Source organism: Cinclus cinclus, chromosome 7 (assembly GCF_963662255.1).
Source record: "Cinclus cinclus chromosome 7, bCinCin1.1, whole genome shotgun sequence".
Taxonomy (NCBI): domain Eukaryota; kingdom Metazoa; phylum Chordata; class Aves; order Passeriformes; family Cinclidae; genus Cinclus; species Cinclus cinclus.
Window position 1 is genome coordinate 11,490,574 of NC_085052.1, and position 22,508 is coordinate 11,513,081.

Here is a 22,508-nt window from a genome sequence, read left to right on the forward strand (position 1 = left end):
ACTGTATTTCCTTGTCCTTTTTTTTCTTCTTTTCTGAATTAACCTGTGAATTTCGTTTCCGTGGTAGTAAGTAAATAATGCAATAAAACTGAATGCAGTAGCTCACACATTCACATCTTGATGCCTGAAATTGTGGATGAACAAGTTAAAGCTTCTTTACTTTGTAGGTGAAATTTACTGTACTCAATTCCCAGCTTTTTAGGCTGGAAGAACATGTTGTATGAGAAAGTCACATTATTTTGCAGTCCTACATATATATATATATGTATATATATATATATATAATTTTTTTTTAATCTAAAACACTAGCCACCTTTTCAATGTAAGAGAATTTACCTTTGCAAGTTCTTAAATACTATCCTAACCATTTTAAAGACTGGAGAAACTTAGGTCAAGAATAATTTACAGAAAAGCTTCTTACTCATGCAATAAAAGCTACTATTAAGTGCAACTAAAGACAGAAAAATATCTATTTTACTACTGTACTCATAACAATATATGAAAGTAGGGAACAAATTCCATCTGCCCTTCTTCCCCTCCTTTCCTCTGACCACTGAGACAATTTGTCTCCTAAACCCTGATAATAAACAGAGACAAACTGAGGCCACACTGGTGAGGCCACTCCTCAGGTGCTGTGTCCAGTTCTGGGACCCTCACCCCAGGAAAGACATTGAGGGGTTGGAGTGTATTCAGAGAAGGGTAATGGAGCTGGGGAAGGGTTTAGAGAGTTCTGTCATGAGTTACTGAAGGAGCTAGAGGGACTCAGCCTGGAGAAAAAAAGGCTCAGGAGAGACATTATCATTCTACCACTCCCTTAAAGCAGTTGTACCTGACAGAAACTGGGGCTCTTCTCCCAGGTAACAAGTGACAGGACAAGAGGACATGGCCTCAAGCTGTGCCATGGGAGGCTCATGTTGGACATCAGGAAGAATTTCTTCACTGAAAAGTGGTTAAGCATTGGAGCAGGCTGCCCAAGGGAGGTGGTGGAGCCACCATCTGCTCAAGAGTTGTTCAAGAAACCACTGGACATTGCACTCAATACCCTGGCTTAGTTGACATGCTGGTGTTCAGCCAAAGGTGGAACTGGATGATCTTGGAAGTCTTTTCCAACATAAATAATTCTGTGATTCTGTGGGAGATGTACACAGACTCAGACTCTCTCACTGTACTAAAATGTACAGTCACTGTACATTTTAGAGTGTAATACATCAGCAGCTTCTCTGCAGAGTGACCGTGTGCAAGGAGTCTAACTGTGCCTCTAGTTCATGTGAATTAATAAATGTGTCTTTGATGATTTCTTTCGATATAAATTACTTGCCAGTATAAGCACAGCAAAATTCAGCTTCAGGCTGGGTATTCAGGACCTTAGCAAATATCAACTTCTAAAAGCTTCAGTAAAACCTACTTGGGATTCCATCAGACTCAAGTGCACGTCAGTTATTGTCAATTATTCTATCTATAAGGACACGTCAGATACACAAAAGACACTATTCTGATAGCATGACTGCCCTAAAATGATAACTTTAGCATAATGCACTTGACAATGAATAAAGCAGTAACAGCTATTTTGGGGACAAAAGAAAAATACAATGGATCTGATGACTAAGTGTTCTGGTCCCCAGTGTAAAAGCAAAGTAGATCCCTGTTGTATTTAACTTGATTCCTTTGAATTAAATACTTTCATTAACGTTTCCCACAGTAGCTTTAATATTTAATTATGTATTCCACCAAAGAAAGGAACAAAATCTTTGCAAAGTGATTTTTTGGGCTTTTTTTACTGGATGTGAAATATTTATCAGCATATCTCTTTGGACAAGTAGTTTTATCCCCCAGGCAGGGAAAAAAACCTTCCATGTTCAAATCGGTTTCAAAACATTTTATTTTACAGCTTGAAAGTTTTCTATACTTCAGCACCTCATGCCGTGACTTTGTTATTTCACTTGTTAATGAATGGTAATTAAATCTCTTTTGGCTGAAAAGGTTGGAGGGCTCCTGCTGTATTACAAAAACAATTTCTGAAAGTTACAAAAATGCCCAAGTGTCTAGAAATTAAAGTATAAAGTTTGCCACGTTTTGAGTCCAAGTTTTAATCGCTCGGAAGGATCTGTGTGGGAGAACAGCATGTCCCATTGAGCCTGCACAGTCCCCCCAATAGAACAGACATAATTATGTCACTTTGTATCTACCAGAGTAAACACAATCGTGCTCTTAATAATGTACATTGTGGCCACAAACTTCCTTGATCTTCCTAACAACTGCAGCAAACACTGCATAAACCCTATTATACACTGCCCACACAGAGAACTGCTACACATGTACATCTAAGTAAAGACTTGTTAATTTTGCATTTGCTCAGCAGGGCTTGAAACATCAGCCTATTAATTCTTCTTTTCTTTATTCTCATTTCTTTCAGGTGCTTTGAGTCAGAAGATAAATAGAGTGTGTACTTACAACTGAGGTAGATAAAAGAGAAATAACTACATATTAAGGCATTTTGTGGTGTTACAGTGCTAAATAGAGACACAATATTGAAGAAGAAATATCTCTACTATCCATGACATCCATGCAGGAGTCTGATGGCATCAAAAGGGCAGATTTGGTACATAGTTTGTAAAAAGAACTATGTTAATTCCAATATAAAATGTACAAAATTTAAATTTAATTCCAGTGTAAAAATGTTTTTTATTATATGCAATACACAAAATTTTCCTGAAGGTGATACAGTGATTTCAGTAGATTCTGAATCTCTTGCAAAATTACAGTTTCTCAAACAAGAAACTGTGAACAGGAATGTAACTAGATGAGTGCATTCCTAGACTGCAATTTTGGGAATGGGTTTGCTTGAAGGCAAGTCCCCTATACTGAAGTGAGGTACATCAGTCTTGAGGGGTGGTAATTTCATCCTCGTATCAATGCTGGCTCGCTCTTTCTCCCTTTAAATAGAAACAAAGAAATAGAAAATTCATATTTCATTCTGCAGCCCAGAGATGTTTACAAACTAAGGAAATCTGTGTCTTCCAGAGTTTCTTTGATGCAACCACGTATCAAGAGATCATTTTAAAAGTGTTGATTAAAGCCTGTTAGGCTAAACCTCCAAGACTAGGTGCCTGTTTGGATATAATTGCAAAACTACTGATGGGGTTTGGAATTATTAAAAATTAGAAATAAATGAGCTTTCTTTATGCTACTCCCCAAAATGGTCAGAGCACCTCATTAGAGCAAGTATGTACATGAGCTCCATGACTTCAGATTTCTAATCACCATCCTGTTCTAGCTGGAATATGCCTGTTTTCAAACAAACAGCTACATTCATCAAAGGCACAATGGGGAGGTTTACTTTGCTTTGTTGAATTTTAATTAATATATAGTGCTATCTGTCTTCACATGTTAACAAAGTTCCAGTGATAATTGCCCTGACTGGGACATTTGCAGAAAACTAACAGTGTGCTGTAGGTGCACTGACAGCCCCAGGGAGCTGCTCCATCTGAGAATCCAGGAGGTCTTGAAAATGATGGCCTTAAAAGGAGAGGATGAGGGTTAGCTGGTGCCACTCTTACAAAGCTGGGGAGGTAAGCAGAGCACTACAGAGATGAAGAACAATATTCCAAACTCACTGTGATATACCTGGATGCTTCAGAGAGAGGTCCTGAGATACTGAAGATTAACCAAGTGGAGTGAGCTTTATGAAGTTCTAGTTTATAACAGCAGAAGTCTCAAAGCTTATAAAGAAGGTCAGTACCATTATTTTATTTCACAGTCACTGAGACTGAGACACAGATGTGAGTGCAACCACACTTTCACAAAATCTAGCCTCGTGACATGAGTATCTTTGCTGAGTCCCCAGTAAAGGGAAAGAAAACACATCTGGAATCATTACTTTTTTATTTGCCCCTAGATAACTGTCAGGATAGGAAGAAGTTCGGAGAAACTGTGTCAGATGTCTGGTTATGCATATTTTTCCAAATTTGATCCATACAGAGGTAGAAGAATAGGCAAAAAATGGCACAGGTGAACTTGACAATGAAAACCATTTATAACTGGTTTTAATTGTACCAATGTAGGCCTAATGGATGGCCAGCTGACAGCACTAAAAACTAACATTCCGTATTAGATGGCTTATCTCATCTTATCTCACTATTGGGCTTCCAAGTCTGTGGAGAGAAAATAATCCAGAACCCAAGCTCATTTTTCCCTCATGCTCCCATAGAGACAACAAACAGATGTGCTCATCAGTATGGAAAATTCTATGCAACTGAATGCTACAATATATTATGCAGAATTAATGTGCAACCAGCCACATGCAAAAGATCCCAGTTAATATTGACATCCCTTCGTGCAGTTATTAACATATATAGGACTTCTGGATTAGGTCTCTGGTGTGGATTTAAGCTTCATATTTTCTCACAAATTATTATCAATATCAAAATGGGATCTGGGTGCTAGAAGCAACTAGGAAAATAGTAATGCAGAAAGGGTTCAAGAAGCTGAAGTTAAAAATAGAAAGAGATAGAAAAAGAATGGCTAAGACAACTGGGAAAAGCAACATTCAGAATCAGAGAGCTGAAAAAGAGGATTTCAAATTCACAACCAAAATCTTAAACATTGAATTTTCATTTTTAACACAAAACAAAGTTAAATTCCTGCTGTCACTATATTCCTTCATCATCACATGCAGAGCTGCATTTATTCAATACCAAGATGTTAAATCACAACTCAAAGCTATCTTGTGCAAATCAATAAAAGCTTTAGATGATAACTTTGTATAAGGTTATCTGAGAGTATTAATTCTCTTTCATACCAGGGTAGTCAATAATGTTGTTAATGCTATCGTCCTGATAGGATCCTCATTTTATTAGCAAGGCCAGCTACATTTATTTCAAACATGATGTTAACATTAGCCAGCAAGATAGAGAATCAAGTCAGTGGTTTTCTGTCATCTGGGATTTAGAGAAATCCGAGACTGTGCGAGCAAATGGCCCTGGCTCTTTGGGCAGCACCCACACAGCAGGCACTGCATGTCCAGCCCTGCCTGAGACAGTAGTGCTGTGGAATGGATGTGTGGCAGGGAGGAGGACTCCCTGGGGAAGAACCTGACTGCACAACTGATTCTCTCTATGGCAGAAAGCCAGAGATGTGTCTTGCACAACTGGCAGGCTGGAGAAGGAGGGCTGCACAAGGCTGTTTCCCTTGCCAACAAAAAGCACAGCCTAGAGACAGCAAAAGCTGCAGTTATCCAGGACTGGTATGCCCAGTTATGCCTCTGTGTTCTTCAAAACAAGATGCAGTCCAACAGGCTTGACTGGGGTACAAAGCAATGAGGGGCAGAGCAGAGCAAGCCCAGCACCACTCCTTGGCTGCCACAAGACAGGAGAGGTGCAAACCAGAGCTGGCAGCACAGTGCTGGTGCCTTCTGAGGCTCTGGTGGGGGCCACAAGATGCTGCCAGCCTGTAGAAGCACCACTAACAGAAGTGAATGTGCTTCCAAAACACAGATGTCACAAAGACACCAATGTTCATCAGACTACAGACATGCTTGCCCAAAAGAACAATCTGACAAGCTGCCCCAGTGGCAGGTCTCTCTCCTAAACCTATAAACAGTGTACCCAGTACTAAATTACTTCCAATATGGTTTTCCTTTCACTGTATAACATGCCCCAGTTCAGCCACCATCAACTCACACAGTATTTTTTGTTTTATTTTAAAGCAATTATGTCTTTAACAAGTGAAGTTTGTGACAGGAATTAATTCTAGATGAGATATAACAACAAAATGTGGGCTCATTTTATGAACAGAGAGAGACATGATGCCAGTCTGAAATGAAAATTTCAAATCTACAGTGAAGAAGACATTTAGCTGTTGGAAATGTATTATCAGGCATTATGATAGCCTCACATATTGATCCTAAAGCTCTAGAAAGGCCATTAGCACTGCGCAATTGTTGCTAATTCCAAACATTAAGGTAACATTATGCAATTTGCAGATGGACAGAAGTCATAGTTTATCACTGATTATTTTGCTAATTTAGTCATCAAGTCGTTTGCTCTGAAGGGGTATTAAGGAAGAAATTACAAAGGCAACTTTGAATGATGTTCAGCAACTGTAGAGAACCATTGGCTTTAGTGTGTGAGGAAGGCACTGGCTGAGGATGGAAATGAGTAGAAAGACAAAAGTCTTTCTGTGCATACAGAAAAACTTGGTAACAGATCACACCATCTGAGTGCAGAAATCTAAGAACTCTCTCATTAAAAGTAAAGCCCACCCTCAGTACCCTCAGCATCCTCAGCAAGTTTTCGGATGACAACAAACTGAATGGGGCAGTTGACTCACCTGAGGGATGGGATGCCATCCAGAAGGACCTGGATAAGCTCAAGTGGGCCCATGGGAATCTCTTGAGGTTCCACAAGACCAAGTGCTGGGTGCTGCACCTGAGTCAGGGCAACCCCTGGCATCAATCCAGGCTGGGGGATGAACAGATGGAGAGCAGCCCTGCCCAGAAGGACCTGGGGGTGCTGGTGGGTGACAGGCTGGACACGAGCCAGCCATGCGCACTCACAGCCCAGAAATCCTGTTGCAATAGGACAAGCAATAAGGATTTTTAACTAAAGGAGGGTAGATTTAGACTAGATATAAGAAGGAAATTTTCTATTATGAGGGTGCTGAAAGATTGGCCCACGTTGCCCAGAGAGGTGGGAGATGCCCCAACCCAGAAACATTCAAGGTCAGGCTGGGGTTCTGAGCACCTCATCTGGCTGGAGATGTCCCTGCTCATTGCAGGGCTGTTGGACTAGATGGCCTTTAAATATCCCTTCCAACTCAAACTGTTCTATAATTCTATGCTTAGATGTCAGAGTAAGACACTAATCTGTGTTCTCTGGACACTATCTCATTGGTATGAATAATTTAACTGGACTGCAGAAAGGGTTCTGTAATATCTCTGATGGATGTTCTTATCCTGGCCATGGACCATAGTAAATCCAGACCAGACTGAAGTAACATGGAGGAAAATTAACATTCAGAAAAATTAGGCAAGAAAACTGTATCACCTCAGTCAAATTTGGCCACATTCTGATCAAAAGGCTCTAAAACAAAAATCTAGTTTGTTCAGAAAGTTGTGTAGACAAAACTGTTGTTTTCCCATACTTCTTCTGTTGCTCCTTGCGTTTCTGAGACAGATATTTCTTTTTCACTTCCAGAAGCTCATTGTTAAGTCTTTCAATTTCATGTTTGTATTCTTTGCTCTGTGTTTCATACATACTCAGTTCTGAGGACAAAACCTAATAAACAAAACACAAACAGCAGAAACAGAAGATGTTGCTTCACTTACACAAAAGTGAGTACTTTTACAAGCACTTTCTCCTTTTACATTTGATTATGTAAGACATGGTCCTTTTCTACCACAATTCCTTTTCCATCTTGATGTTTCATTTATCTCACCTCTGCTCACCTAAAAACATCTTACAAAATAAAGGTTATGCCATTTAACCATAATACAACATGTAAAATACACTCCAAGATTTATGGCAATGGCATTAATAGATACATTAGCTCCTAATTTCTGGGACTTAAAGCTGGGCAAAAGTCCAAAACTAAGGTCTTAATAAATCAGGGAATTATTTTATAATAATGGAGTTTATTCACAGGGATGCCCTGCTAAGTGGAGTAATCCACACAGGCAAAGGCACTGTAAATATGAATACAAAGCCACTTTCATGTGAATCAGTAAAATTTTCAAAAAAGAGGCACATGCACATTCTTTCTTTCAAAAGGGTAACAGCCTGACCTGGCACCCCAAAATGGCATGCACACCATTGTGCTACAGCACACTGTGCCTGAAATACAAAATAGCAATTGACTGCATTAAGGACAAAAAAGGACCCTATGGAGAACTTCAAATCACGTTCAGTTTAGCTAAACTTTGCCTTCTATTTTACATTTTCTACTTTGTTTCTCTTCTCCATGGAAAGCTAAGATTTGCATAACAGCCTCTTTGTTTCGTAAGGGCCCATCTGCTCCTGCATTTTTTCCTCCTGGTTAGTATAGACGTGATTATGATGCAGTGAACAGGAGATGATGACTTCAACAGAGAGAGGAGCTGCAGAAGTAGATGAACTCCTGGGGAGACTGATCTCTCATGCAAGCAAGAATAAGAGAAGATCAGTTTATTCATAGAATATCATAGAATATCATAGAATTCTATCAAAGACTCACTTTTTAATATTACGCTTTTAAAATTCTCTACAAGATTCTTTTGCAAGCAGGAACTCCTCCTTCTGACTGATGGGGTTAGAACAGGTTGCTCCTGTTCATCTCCACAAAATCTGCAAATCTAAATATACATGTACACATGACAAAGGAAATAACAGTAACTTAAGACTGGATTCTCAGTATATTCCCACTAGTTTGTTAAAAAAGAAAACAAAATGACTTTGATTTGCTTCTTAAAGATATTAACATTTTAAAATAAAGGGAAGGAGAATAAGCTGAACGAAAAGCTGGCAGTATCCCAGAATGCCCGGGCAAAAAAACCTATTTAGAGCACTGTGCTGCTAACTCATATCGTAATAAGAATTTTCCTCTATTTTAATGAAAAAAAAGTAGCATAAGGTGCAAAAAAAGTTTGTTTGCTGCTCTGTGTTGTCCCTTGAGATGCCTTGATAACCTGGCTTTCCTGGTCTAACACACTAGGGCAGGCACACTGCTCACTGCAGATCTCCCTGCAGCCCCTCCCCAGGGACCTCTTACCTTGATCTGCTTCGTCTTCTCCCGCAGAACGTTCCGGTACTGCTGCAGCTGTTCCGTGGCTTCGGGCCCAGGCTGCCGGGCCAGCACGTGCCTCAGTTCCACATACAGCTTCTCCTTTTCCTATGGAAGAGACAAGAGGAGGAGAGCTCTTGTTAAACTACTATGGAGCAGCACAGCCTGAGAGGAAATCAACCTCACTGGAAATTGCAACTCAGCCAGGAAGGTGTTTGGAGAAACAAATCTGCCTGTGTGTCAAGCTTTACTCACTAGCCATAAGGTATTTAAAGTTGTTGTGATAGCAATGGGAGAGCTCATTAAGATAAACATCCAGCTACTTCAAACCACGAATGAAATGCTCTTGAACACCAGCACCAGCAAGCACTCTCTACCTCAGCAGTTACTGAAAGAGTATCCAGGGCTGGGAAATTAATCACTAGAAACTGTGCTTATTGCAATCTTTCTTCTTATGAGTCACATTGCCTTACATTAAGGATCACAGCTTCACCCAACTGGATGTGAGCAGGCAATAGAAATGTCAGCAAAGGTTTGTACAAAAGAGTAACTTCTTCCAAAGAAAATCCTGCAAAGCATATATACACACACACATTTATATATATATAACCTTTAAGTTTAACTGCTGGGGCTCTGGGAGAGGGAAAGAAATTATAAACAGCAACAATTATGACTAGCACAATTACCAAGTAATTTTTCTTTGTCATGTGTCTCCTCATCCTTTATGTCGGAACAGTAACACTTGTGAGAGTTAGATATTGCCATGCCTGAAAAGAAACCACACCATGGACCCACTTACAGCTTTCTGTACTGAAATGCTGCTTTTTTATGACACTGTACTTGTTTTTTGTCCAAGGAATAAAGCTCTGAAAAAAGCCGCCTTCATAGTTTCGGATGTTACAATAGTTTTACTATCTACCCTGAAAAACTAAGATCATTAAATAATATTATTCAGTAAGGTCACATCCTTTTCTGGTACACTGAAAACTGGAATGAAAAAGGAGACTAGCAGACAAAAGATTTAACTGAGCAAGACAAAAATGCAGAAAAGAAGGTAGGATAGGTGATTATTTACACTGGATTTGACAAAGCCCCTCTTAACTGTCTTTTTTATAAGCTCTCTCTACAGCTCTTACCATAGAATTCATCTGTTGATGTGGGAAATGCTGCCACCACATCATCTAGAATTGTTACATTTGGTCTTTCTCAGTGGCTGAGCCAGGCTTTGCAGAAGTGGTTTGCTATTTTGAAGATATAAAATTTTAGGTGTCCAGTCTTCAAGAGCATAAGGAGTCTGGAGTTTCTAGATCTCATAATTTGCTGAAAACTTTGCACTAAAATTGTCACAAGTTGGGAACCCAAAATGGAATCACTTCAAATCATGCCTTACTTTTGCAAGCGTTGTCCTTAAATTCTGCAGATTACTGAGGAAGAGTTCCTTAGAAATGAAATTGTTCACAGTTTATCTCTGGAAAAGTCAAAACGTCCTCAGACTCAGACTGAGGTTTTCATAGCAGCAAATACTAAATTGATTATTCATTCTGAGTATAGAGTTATCATGCCACTTCATAGTGGTATTTCCACTACCAGCCTTTCTTTCTGAGGAAGTTAAGATTTTACTGCAAGGTAAAAATAACAGCAAAAGAAAAATCCACCTTGTCAAAATCTGGCCAGTCAATATTAACATTTCAACCTTGAATGTATCATATATTTGTATTTTGTAATAGTGTAATGGTAATTTGGACAAACGGTGCAATTGATAGATTGAAGATCTTAAGTGCAATTGTTTTCCATTTTTTTTCTCTCCCTACCCTCTACAACGGCCGACCAAGCTCTTCAAACACTGTGCAATGGTGTATATAATAACCTCATTTAGAGACAAAGCATGCCATTCTATTGTAAGGAGAATCTATTTTATGCAACAGAGACTCGTTAGGTATCCAGTGTACATTGTATCCATAACCCAACAGAGGAAGAACCAGATGTCTTATAATGCATATCCTCTCCTTCCTTGCTAAGCACTGTCCATCTCTTTTACATCTGGTCAAATTATTTGTCACTGGGTTAGAATCACCATATGTCAGCAAAACATTAAAAGAAATCCCTGGATACTTCTTTCCTCCTCAGCAGAACCTTATATCCACAGGTTTCACAGAAATTTCTACAAAATTTCATGGAAATTTCTACAATTTCTGAAATTTTACAGCAGGATCCAACAAATAATTAAAAAGAAATAAATTAATTTCAATTAATTTGAAAACAGCAACCACAAGGGTAACTCTATGTGAGTCACAAGGTGCATGTGCAGGTGCTTCCATCTCTACATATAAGAAACCAGAAATGACCAAGAAAAAAATACCAGCACAAGTTCATTAAGAAAAGCTTTGTTTTCTGTAACAGATCAAGTGAAACCATTATGACTGGCTTGCTTTGGCTCATCCCAAACTGCCTCCCCTAACATTTCCCTCCATCCTCACACCAGGGAGCCATCATAACACACATCTTACCACAGTTCTGAGCTTTGAGATCAAGGAACTTAAGAGTCACAAACACACTGCAAGGCACAACTCTTCTTTTTGAGGTTAAGGAAGATCCATCAAATCTCTTTAAATCCACTAGCCTTCACTAGCAAGAGTAATTTACCTGTGTTCAGATCAGGTCCAGGCCAGTAACAAAACTTTTTAAGGGATTCTTCCACCATGAAAGTCCCATGGAATTCAGCAGATGTTTGACTGTAGGACTGAGCCATAACATCAGTGAGCTTCACTGGTTTATGACACAAACTAAGACAAGATGATGGTGGAGAGATGATGGCACATTCATTTTGTGTATGTAGGGCACACTGGGACACTCACGCTGAGGATTACAGTCAAATTTCAGGCATTCCAAAGAGAATTTCAGCACCTCTGTGAATACCTGCTGTAAAAATTCTGCAAATAAAAGGGCACATTATTTTTAGAACAGTGCTTTCTGTCTTAGATTTGCTCCCCAGGGGATCTCTGAGGAGCTCACAGGTCTGTCTGTAGGTCCAGCTATGACAACAATTTTCTTCATCCCTAAGTCTCTCACCCATTAATCTGGAGAGGGAGGGTGGGCAAGTTAGTGGTGCTTCCCCCTAAATTTAGCTAGGTGCTGTCTCAGCCATACTCTCTAGTTCTCCTGGCCTGCTTGCTCTACAGCAAACTGAGGAAAAACTATTTTCTTCTGCAGAAGACTGGATAGCATTTGGCAAATTTCAGTTGATTGTCCATGATTAGGTGGTCACAAGTTGGCTCCATCTTCAACAAGAAGCTTTTCCAACAAAATCCTACTTCAAAAGAAGCTATTGCTGCTGACCAGCACAGCCCCATTTGTTTTTCCATGTGAGAAGGACCATCAGTACTATCAGACACATTCCCAAAATGACAGCAAGGCATTCACAGCCATTGACAGGGAGTGGGAAGTATTCACCAGTCCCAGCCTGGAATAGAGCTCTAAAGATGTGACCCCATCTTGTGTCATCCTGTTCCTCACCATGACACAAGGAAATGGCACATCTTGTTAGTTAGCCTAAGGTTGTATTCTGAACCAGAGAGGATGGATGACCATACATTTAATGAAGATGTATTCAAAGCAGAAATAGACCCAGCAGTCCCAGCTTCCTCATTTTTATCAGCTTCTTTCCAAACAGATAATTCAACAAATGTATCTGGCATAGCAGCACTCTAAGAGCCTTCTCCACCAGACCCACAGAAATCCTATTATGCAACAAAAGCTTAAAAAAAATCCAAAAGGCATCAAAATCCATCAGAGGAAATATCAGTTTACAAGAACACGTCAGTTCTTGTCTCCAGCAATTGAGCTAAAGAAGAAACTCAACAAGATAAAGATGCAGTGCAAAAGTGTGCAATGTGGTGTACGGCAGCAGTCCCTAAAACATTCAACCTAAATGAAAATTCTTATTTTAATTAGTAAGGTGAAGAAAACTATATAACTGCAAGCACTCTACAGCTCCTCATGGCTTTGGTGGGGATAGCAAGTCAGTCAACGTGCCACAGGGAGTTTCTTGTTTATTGGCACTGTAACCTAAATGTCAATGCTGTGCTGGACTCCAGAGGCATTTTATTCATGATGCCATGCAGCAGCAGAGCATCCTAAGGGACAGTGATTCCTCTTCATAAGTGTTAAACAGGACAAAGAAATGTGGATTAAATACATATACAGATTACATATCTAGTCATAGTAGTTTTAGCTGTATAAGCCCTACATTTATTTGTTATTGTGCATACCTAGCAATAGCTATTGGCTCAGGACATCTATCTTGAAAAGTTTTATGAGGAAAAAAAATTAGCATATGGTGACCTTCACAAATTTTATAGTAACAGAAGAAAGTTGCCTCCAGCACTATGAGAAATGTGCAGTATAAACGTTTTCTGTAAACACTTTCCAAAAGCTCCTGCTCTTTCCTGTCTATTCCACATCCATCAGCAAACACCCTTGCAAGAATGCAGTTCCCTAGAACAGCTCCTGTTTTCATTATCACCTAGACACTTCATTAACTGTCCAATGTGAGGTTTTTTATTGGATAAATCAATTATGTTTGAAAGAGGACATTGAGGGCCTTTCACAATGCAGCAACACTAACTAGATGTTTTGGGTTTTCCTGTGAAAACCACCAGCTTGAAGAAAATAATGGGATAATCTCATTTTTGGTGAAATCTGCACTATTCAAACTTGTCTTGTGACTTATTTCTCCAGTTGATAATAATGCTTCTCAAGAGCAAATCTGTTTCCTTTGGCACAGAGCAAGCTGCACCAAATTAACTGGCATTTCGAAATAGCTTAATGAGAGAGCAAAAATCCACCTTGGAGCACCTTTTAAGTTTTTCACCCTTAACTGTTTTTTTGCAACAGCAAGACTGAATGCTGCAGTATCACCATCTTCCAGGAACAACAAAGAATGAACATTTCCACCTGGAGTGCAACCGCAACTTATTTTTATTACCATTGCTAGGAACTGTTACTATCAGCTCTTCCTTAATAAGAGTGTAGGAAAACAATATTTTTTTTCAAATGAACAAACAAATTACTTACATATACTCCTCTCCTTTCAACTTCTGAACTCTGAGACACAAGTTTAACATTCTATCCAAAGAAAATGGCGTGGATGTGTCTTGCTGAAATAACAGCTGCAGTACCCTTTTTACAATTGATATTACATAAGAGTTTATAAAATCATTAATCAGAGTAGCTCATTCAATCATGATGTTTCTACTTTACATTGCATAAGATTATCAATTAATTACCTCCTGTTCTATATGTGTGAGCAGAAATATACACACATACACACATGAAAGTGAGTTGTTCCTTGAAGGTGCGAATTACCCCTGACTCGACATGGACTGATGTAAATATTCCAACTATTTTCAGTGTCTGCAGCTTGACAGTTGGGTTGAAGAGAGCTCTAAACAAACCTTTGTTTCACATTCTAGTAGCAGATTGTCTTAAAGTGACCTGGAGGAGATCAGAGGTTGATACAAATCTTATCAACAAGGTTTCTAAATATTCTAAATGAATAAGTCCACAAAGAAAATGATGCGGAACCTTTTACTGTACAATAATTACTTTATACAAGGTTCTAAGAAAAAAGAAATTAAGTCTCTTCTTCAGATAGAGACTATTTGACTTACAACCTCTGTACTTTAATGTCAGTGTAACAGCATGTATTTCAGCTATTCAATAGCCATTTAGATTTTTTTAAATTTTAGATGAATCAAAGGAGAATTATCACAGCTCTGTTGATAATGATTAGCTGTTCCTGCAAGTGACAGCTTGGCATGAGGACTCCCAGTAGACCCAGCTTCTGTTCTCACTTCAGACTGATCTGACAGATGACCTTGAAGGGTCAGAGAGATTGCAGAGCTCCTTCTAGAAACATCTATTTTTAAGTTAGGCACCTACATCTCTTTAGTCACCTGCTTGACTTGGATCTTTAGATTTTCCTGAAAGATGAGAGCACTTTGCTTCAAGTCCTTTGGTGTTCTGGAACTGCTACCTCTGAACAGCTATCTCAAAGTCAAGCCACCACTTAAATCTACAATACTTGTCTAACAAGGCAGGAAAGCCTACATACATCTTTTTGACAGGACAGCACAGTTCCCCTGCATACGTCAAGTACCTCAGGGAAGAAAGACTAGTCTCCTGTTACACTTTGGAACCTATTAAGAAATAACAGTACATCTGAGAAACACACACAGCAATTCTGAAATCATGAATGTTTTAATGCATGGCTTCCTTCAGACTCACTGTAATTACAGCTGAGCCTCTGCTATTCTTCAAGGAGTTCTGTTTCAGCTCTCCTTGCCTGCTTCTTAAAATTCAAAGAAACAGAAATAGGACTAAAGGAAGGGGAAAGACAGTGAATCGTAATGTCCATGTAAAGACAACTGCTGTGCTCAAGTGTCTCATCCCCCGTTTAAGATTACAGTTGTATCTACTTAGGCATGGGAAGCCTTGAGCTCTGAGCCTCCAAGAGGTGCAGCAGTTGGCTGACTGCTGCACCCTGCTTGGCAGAGACTCTCCCTGCTGAGGTTCATGGCTCCTGTGCACTCAGCAGCACATCTCTGGATGTCTCAAGAGAACAGCGGAGAAATAGGGCTCTTTCTGCACCTGTTTGTGTCCTCCTATGTCCCATTTTAAGCCAGCCTTCTAAAAAAATGCAACCAGCCACAGTGACTCTGTCTGCCTTCCTCTAACAGCTGCAAAACAACCTTAGCTGCAGCATCTTTCTGCATGTGTCCCCTCATTCACAGTAAGAATGAAAATAAAGAGAACTGGAATAGAACAAATCTAGTCCATCCCTGTGGAATTACTTTTTTTGTGGGGTTTTTCTGTTGTTGCAACTGTCATACAAGACGATAATCCATCACTGACTGGGATGCTGCAGATTGTCCCTATCTTGCTGCTGAGGGAAGAGCAGGCACCCCTTATCTTAACACAAGAACACCTGCCAAAGGGTGAATACTAAAGACATACCTCTAGCTCTGGCCCACCCTATAGAATACGGGCTTGTGAATGTATTGCTACACTGCTGCTGCACTCCTCCAGTATTTCAGCTTCTCTAGCAGATCCTGGATGGCTGACAGTCAGTATCGGATTGCTACAGCACTGCAAAGTCCGTGTGCTGCAATGTATTCAGTCAGCACAGCGAGTCATTTATTTTCCCTTAACAAGATAACTGGTTGATTAATATACTTTACCCTAGGGTGCACAGCAGATTTATTTCCTTCTCAGATACATGCTGAACACAGGAATGAGGAGTAAACAAGGCTGTTTTCAGTTATTTGTTATTTACTGGAACAATTCCTGAACTTTTTATCCAAGCTTTATTCTGGCAAACTAATGTTGAAGTTAAGGGCAATTCTGACTAAGAACTTTAGGGTTGGGTCATTTTAAAAAATATTTTCAGTCTACAAGATATCCATGATACAAGGTATCCATACTCAGGATTCTGGGTTCAAACCAAACATAATGTATTTGAATAAAACACTTTGGAGATCACTGTTTCTGTTTTGCTGATGCAGATTACAGATAACAGTGCTGTGTCTTAGGTTCTCATATGGCATCCCTGTTTCAGTATCTGAATAGTATTAAATCTTTACTGTACTCATGCTGAAGCCATATTGTACGCTGCTTCCCACGAGAGCAGCGATCCTCTTCTCATTCTACAGGAGTTCTGAACACAGAGAGCTGTTACATGAATTACCAAAGTTCACTAAAACTCCTTGAAGACACACAGGAATGAAACTCAGCCCCCCAGGACCACCATGCTGGTGGCTGTGTCAATACACCTGCTCCTTGCTTTTAAGAAATAGCAGGTCTGGACTACAGCAGGAGGTTACAAATGTGGGAGAAAACTCAGTGTACCTGAAGATAACAACCTCTTCATGGACTGGGAGTACATGTATTAGAATGCAGGACACTAAACTATGCTTGACACTCATCTATGAAGCACAGTACTTGTGTAATTAAAACAATCTTGCATGATGAAGAGGGATGGCATCTGATGACCCACTAGAGTTCTCTTTCCAGCTCAAACTCAACTAAATATATCAATTCTTTTAAGAAACTTGTAAAACAGATTCGGCATTCATGTATATTTGCCACCTATAAACTCTAAGGGATTTTTCTTCTGCCTGCAACTTCCTCTGCCTCCAACTTTCCTTCTGCCTGCAGCTTTGTAAATGACATCTGAATATTTCTGACCAAAACATACAAGGATGAGCTAAAAATGGTGCAGATTCCCAGAAGTTATTTTCTCGAATAAACTTGCACCTTGCTTCTGTCCAAAACCATTTATCATGGAAGATATGTTTTGTTTATGAGAGTAGGGTAGTTTCACAAAGAGTCAGTAAAAATTATCTCTTCATCTAAGAAAACTGTTCATCAGAAGTATTTTGTTTGATCACTAGGTAATCTTCTTTGCTTCCCATTTCTCAGTGTCAGAAATATTTGCACTGTTTTTATTGGAAATTATTTTCTCACCCTAAAGAGCAGCCAATTATCTTCACCTGGTGACATTAAAGTGCTCAGCATACTTCCCTACCCTCTTTTTCAAAACCCTGTTTAAACAAACATACCAAAAAAAAAAAAAAAGCTATTTTTCTGGGAAGACTTTATTATCTTCTACTTGAATTGCAACATATGTGGGAGGAGGGAAAGAATCTAAATGTCAGTGTGTTTTAAAGAGCAGTTTATCATGCAGTAAATTTCTATAACATAGAACATCTTCTAATTCTAGATGGACTGAGATTAGAAGGTCTAAAATAAACTAATGTGCCAAGAAGTGTATTGGAAATATGCAGAAATAGAAATCAGCTCCTTTCTGAGGAGAGCTAGGACAAGAACTGAACATTCCTCTGATATCTATTGAATTATTAAAGCTTACACAAAACTTTCAGGTAGATATGTAGACCCTCAAGACTACATAGGTGATTCATACCTTTCATGGTTGTGATATAAGATTCCTTACTACATCATCACGGGATTGCATACAAGCCCTGGTAAATTGCACCAGGATTTAACACAATTATCCTATAATTTGCTTAGTGTGAGTGGTTCTGCCCTAGTCACAGAACCCTACTGGCTACATAATCAATTTTTTAAAAAAATAAATAATTAAAATAATTGGGAAAAATTATCAGTGTCAGAACAAAAGATACTAGAGATATTCTAATTGAATGGAAAAATCATCATGCCCGGCACAGAATCAATGAAAGACATTAATCTTTCAATTTAAAACCAATATTAAATACAAAACATCTCCAAAGCTAAAATCCTCACTCAAAGTCCTAGTTTAGCAATGAACATTTTCAAACACAACAAAAGGAAAATTTAAAAATGCCACAAGAAGGAAAGAATCTAAGAGTAGTCCTCAAGGATGACTAGATGCATTAAGTACCTCCATTTGTCACTTCATACTGCATTGGAAATTCCAGTTCAAGTAAGTTTCCAGGCATTGGACTGAAATTATTTTGATAGCACTAATTCAGTAGACTGTTATGCATCATAATATTGAGCCGGTAATGGGATATTTTTTATCCATCACAAGTTAGAACTGGGTTGCAGACAGAGTTCATGGTCACACTTTATTTTTTTCATTTGAAAAAAGAACAGAGCTTGTCTTTGGAGCATAAATAAAGGCTATTCTTACAGTGGGCCTTTGACACATCAGCCTAATTCTGCACGGCACTGGGGAAGTAAACTTTTTCTTTATGATTCATATCCAGCTGAAAGCCAAAAAGTAAATGTTAGGCCTGAGTCCTTATGGTATTTCCCACTTCTGTATTTCAATGCAAATCCCTTGAAATTCCAGTCACCAACTTAGAACTGCAGTCATAACCTCAAACCTCAAACCAGGTACTCTTTTCTCTCTCTTGTTTCCTTAAGGTACATAGCAGCACTTAAGTTTTTTTATAAGGACAGGAGAGCACTTTTCTGCCTTCCCTCCCCATTAGGAACCATTTGATCAGTGGCTAGAAGTTTTGGCAGCTTAGCTTTCTCAGTCAGAATCATAGAATACCATGTTGGAAGTAAACCTCAAGATTCATAAACTCCAACCTTTCTTTCATTCTCATTTGCTTATATTGGTGACCAACATACATCTAAGACAGCAAATAGTAAATTAAATTTGTTGTCCCTTTAATGAGACTGCTCATGCAAGGGACTTTGGGATTAGATCTTAAATTGACACCTTTTTAATCTCTGAATGATAGAATAGAAGGTTGTAAGGGGACATCAAGGATCTTCTGGTCCAGCCTTTCTCACCAAAAGCACCAGATACCTAGACAAGATGGCCCAGTACCCTGACCAGATAGATCTTTAAAGGGTCCAGCATCAGAAAATGCAGCACTTCCCTGAGGAGATCATTGCCATGCCTTCCAATTGCTCTCACTGTTAACAACTTTCCTCTTGTGTCCAATCAGAACTCCACAGGAGAAACCTGTACCTATTACCCCCACCTTTGCCATGTGATTCCTTGTAAAGAGAAAATTTCCATCTTCTTTTTAAAGACCCTTTAAATACTGGAACATGATTATAAGGTCTCCCCTCAGCCTTGTTTTCTCAAAGGCAAACAAATACAGTAGTTTCAGACTATCCTCCTATGGCAAGCTTTCCAGTCCTTTCATCATCTTTGTGGCCCGCTTTTGGACCCACTCTAACCTGTCCATCTTTTTTATATAGCAGGGACCAAAACTGAACACTGTATTCCGTGTGTGGCCTGACAAATGCTGAGTAGAGTGGAATAACCTCTGCTAGTGATGCCCTTGTTGACTTTACCCAACACCCTGTTGCCTTTCTTTGCTGCAGCAGCAAAATGTTCACTCAAATTGAGCTTGTTGGCACCAAGATGCCCAGGTCCCTTTCCAGAGAGCAGCTCCCCCACCAAGTAGATCCCAGCCTGTCCTGCACAGGATTCAATCCTTCTGGGTTGAATTTCCCAGCTCTAAGACCTCACACTTGTCCTTGCTGAACTTCACTCCTTTAAAAAATCATTGTTGCTATTTCACTTCTCCTATCTAAGGGTGGGCCAATAATTTTGTCTGTTTCTGCTTATTGTTTACATACCTGAAGAGCTCTTTCTTGTGGTTTTTGACAGCTCTGCCCAATTTCAGCTCAGTTAGTTTTGAAATTCCTTTGTGCTGATATGTTTATGCCAGCTACTGCCTATGCAATTAGATGCAATTTTACTGGCAGGAAAGTCTTCTGCCATTCAAGAGCTGGTATAACCTAAATCAGAAAAGACATTTTTTGCTGGTAGAAATGAGGCTTTCAAGCGTAGAAAAGGCCTAGAGCTCAATATACTCACCCCTTTAATTGAGGGCTGAGAGAACTGCTAGCTTGAGCTGCAAGATAGGGTATTAATCCAGTGCTTCCAGAGGAAGTCAAATCCTCCAGGAAACAGAGATAGAAAAGCAACAAGTCCTATTACACTATAAAAAGCTAAAAAGAAATTTTCCCTTTTCATTTTTGGATGGAAAATCCCTTCAAAAGGCTGACTTCATATATAAATGATAAAGGAGCAGTAAAGAAAGGATTGCATTTTGGCAGTGGATTTTGCAGTTCACCTGTAAGTTTCAGTGCATACAAAGCACTCTCCCAAGCTACCTCTGCTGAAATCTCTCTAAAGACAAGATGACAGAGAAACAATAATGGGCAGTCAAAAGGGACTTTTAGGGATTCTACAGCCATTAGTTTCCTGAAGTGAATTGCAGTTATTTTTTATGAAAATAGACAATTCCACCAAAAAAATCCCCACTCGGACTCTGTACCCTACCTGTAACATGCAAGTGTGTTACACTCTGAAATCCAAGTAGAATCTACACCGGGCACTAAAAACAAATAAATGCCAAATTTGACAGGGTAAAATAAATCTCAGCCATTTTGAAGATGCAAATATAACATCTAAGATAAAACTATCTGGACCTTAGGAATACCAAAACAAAGGTAGCAGATAAGAGAGTATTCTCTTACTTTTCCTAGTGGGTTGTCTGATGAGAAAATCTCTTATTCAGCATTTAAGTACATATTTCTCTTATGAAAGCTACTTGAGCACTGTGAGAGGAGCAAAGAGCTTAGCAGAAATTCTTCATGAAACTCCCAAGCTAATGAAAGAAGTGATTTTTCAGAAGGACTAGGCTGCCATAAAGTGGGCTGAAAAAGACCCCATGAGATTAAAAAAAAAAAAAGAAAGAAAAAGAAAAAATGTTTTATATAATAAATGGGTGGGAAATGCATAACAAATACAGGGAAGCAAATCCCCAAGCTCCTACACTTCATGGGAGAAAACTTTTATTTCAATAGCTGCCAACCTGCATAAACCCACACGGTAACACACCGTTCTAAAGCAGATTTCTTTATGAAACTATAGTACCAGCTCTGAGAAGTAAAGATGGTTATGTACATGTTCAGACACTATAGCAACGAGCACCTCAAACTGGATAGAGCAGCTCTACTACCAAGTTAGCACAAATAAAATAAAACATCTGCCTCTTTTGAGTGTTTTGCTACGGAATTAAGTCATGTTTCTAATATATTCATTCACACACCAGTACAAGAATGGAAATTATTTTATTCCCTTTTTACTTGATGTGAGGCATGCAAAAGCTAAGTAGCCTGCCCAAGGTTACAGAGAAGGTCTCTCACTCTCCCCTCCCTGTGTCTCACAATACCTGAAATGGAACTGGGCTGGAGGCAGCAGCATTCCTTCAATTCCTCCTACTCTCTGTCACTGGGACAGTCAGTTCTCTGGAGTGATTGAAACTTAGCTCAAAACTTGGCTCAATGCAAGGACACGTGGGTGCTATGTGGCTGTAATCTCTGAGTCAGATACATGAGCTAATCATGCCTTTTGCCCTTGCACTCTTTGAACTATGAGCTCAAGACACAGTCAGCACAGCATCACATCCTGACTGCCCAGTCCTGGGCTTTGACTGCTGACAGCGTTAAACAACACTGATTAAAAATACACATGTACAGAAAAACAATGTCTTCACTACTACATGCAAGGCTTAAATGAGACATTTGCCTTTGCCTCCCTGAACAAATAATCTAGGTTGCACTTTCTCTTACGTTTAAGAACAATCTTCTGAGATGACTGACAAAAGAGGTAACTGACATATAATGTGAATCTTTATGTTGTTATCCATTCCAAGACATGCAGCTGAATAAAATTCTGCTCAGTCAGACATAAAATCAAATTAGAGGAGTTCACTCTGAAGAGAAAGAACTAAATTTGAAACAAATAAAGCAGTGCATAATTCACTTTTAATAGGATTAGTTCGTAAAACCACACTAATCATAATCCTAACAAGGTAATACTTCCCACTGCGAGTTTACCACATAGTTGCTCAGTACACAGCAAGGCAGAGCTTCAGTCACACGAGGGATTTGCCCCACGTGCAAAGTGAGCAACAGTATTTTTGCAGTGAGGATTTGCTGAGCACTCCTGTTTATTAATAATTATTCCTTATGGCCTTACAACACATGTCATTCATCCCACACATGTTCACAAAGATCTTCATCCATCAGTGAGATTTCCTGGACAGCACACAATGTATTTCTCCACAAAGTCCTGCAATGTTACTCAACAGTTTAGAAAAGAACCAAAAAAATGCTCTATCTTGATTCCATAAATTCAGAAGGAAGGTTATGACTCAGACAGGAAAACTGGCTATCCCTGAAGTAACATTTCCTATGTTTGGGAAAAATGCCAT

General features: G+C 39.2%; 1 protein-coding gene across 1 annotated transcript in view; it reads right to left on the reverse strand.

Moving 5' to 3' along the window:
- Positions 1 to 2,812: 2,812 nt before the first annotated feature.
- CFAP58 (cilia and flagella associated protein 58) overlaps positions 2,813 to 22,508 on the reverse strand; it is a 55,342-nt gene continuing 35,646 nt past the window's right edge. Inside the window, exons 16-18 of the mRNA XM_062496633.1 lie at positions 8,743 to 8,862; positions 7,141 to 7,274; positions 2,813 to 2,933 (exon numbers count right to left, since the gene is read on the reverse strand). Of these exons, the coding sequence (XP_062352617.1) occupies positions 2,813 to 2,933; positions 7,141 to 7,274; positions 8,743 to 8,862 (375 nt within the window). The remainder of the gene's footprint in view (positions 2,934 to 7,140; positions 7,275 to 8,742; positions 8,863 to 22,508) is intronic.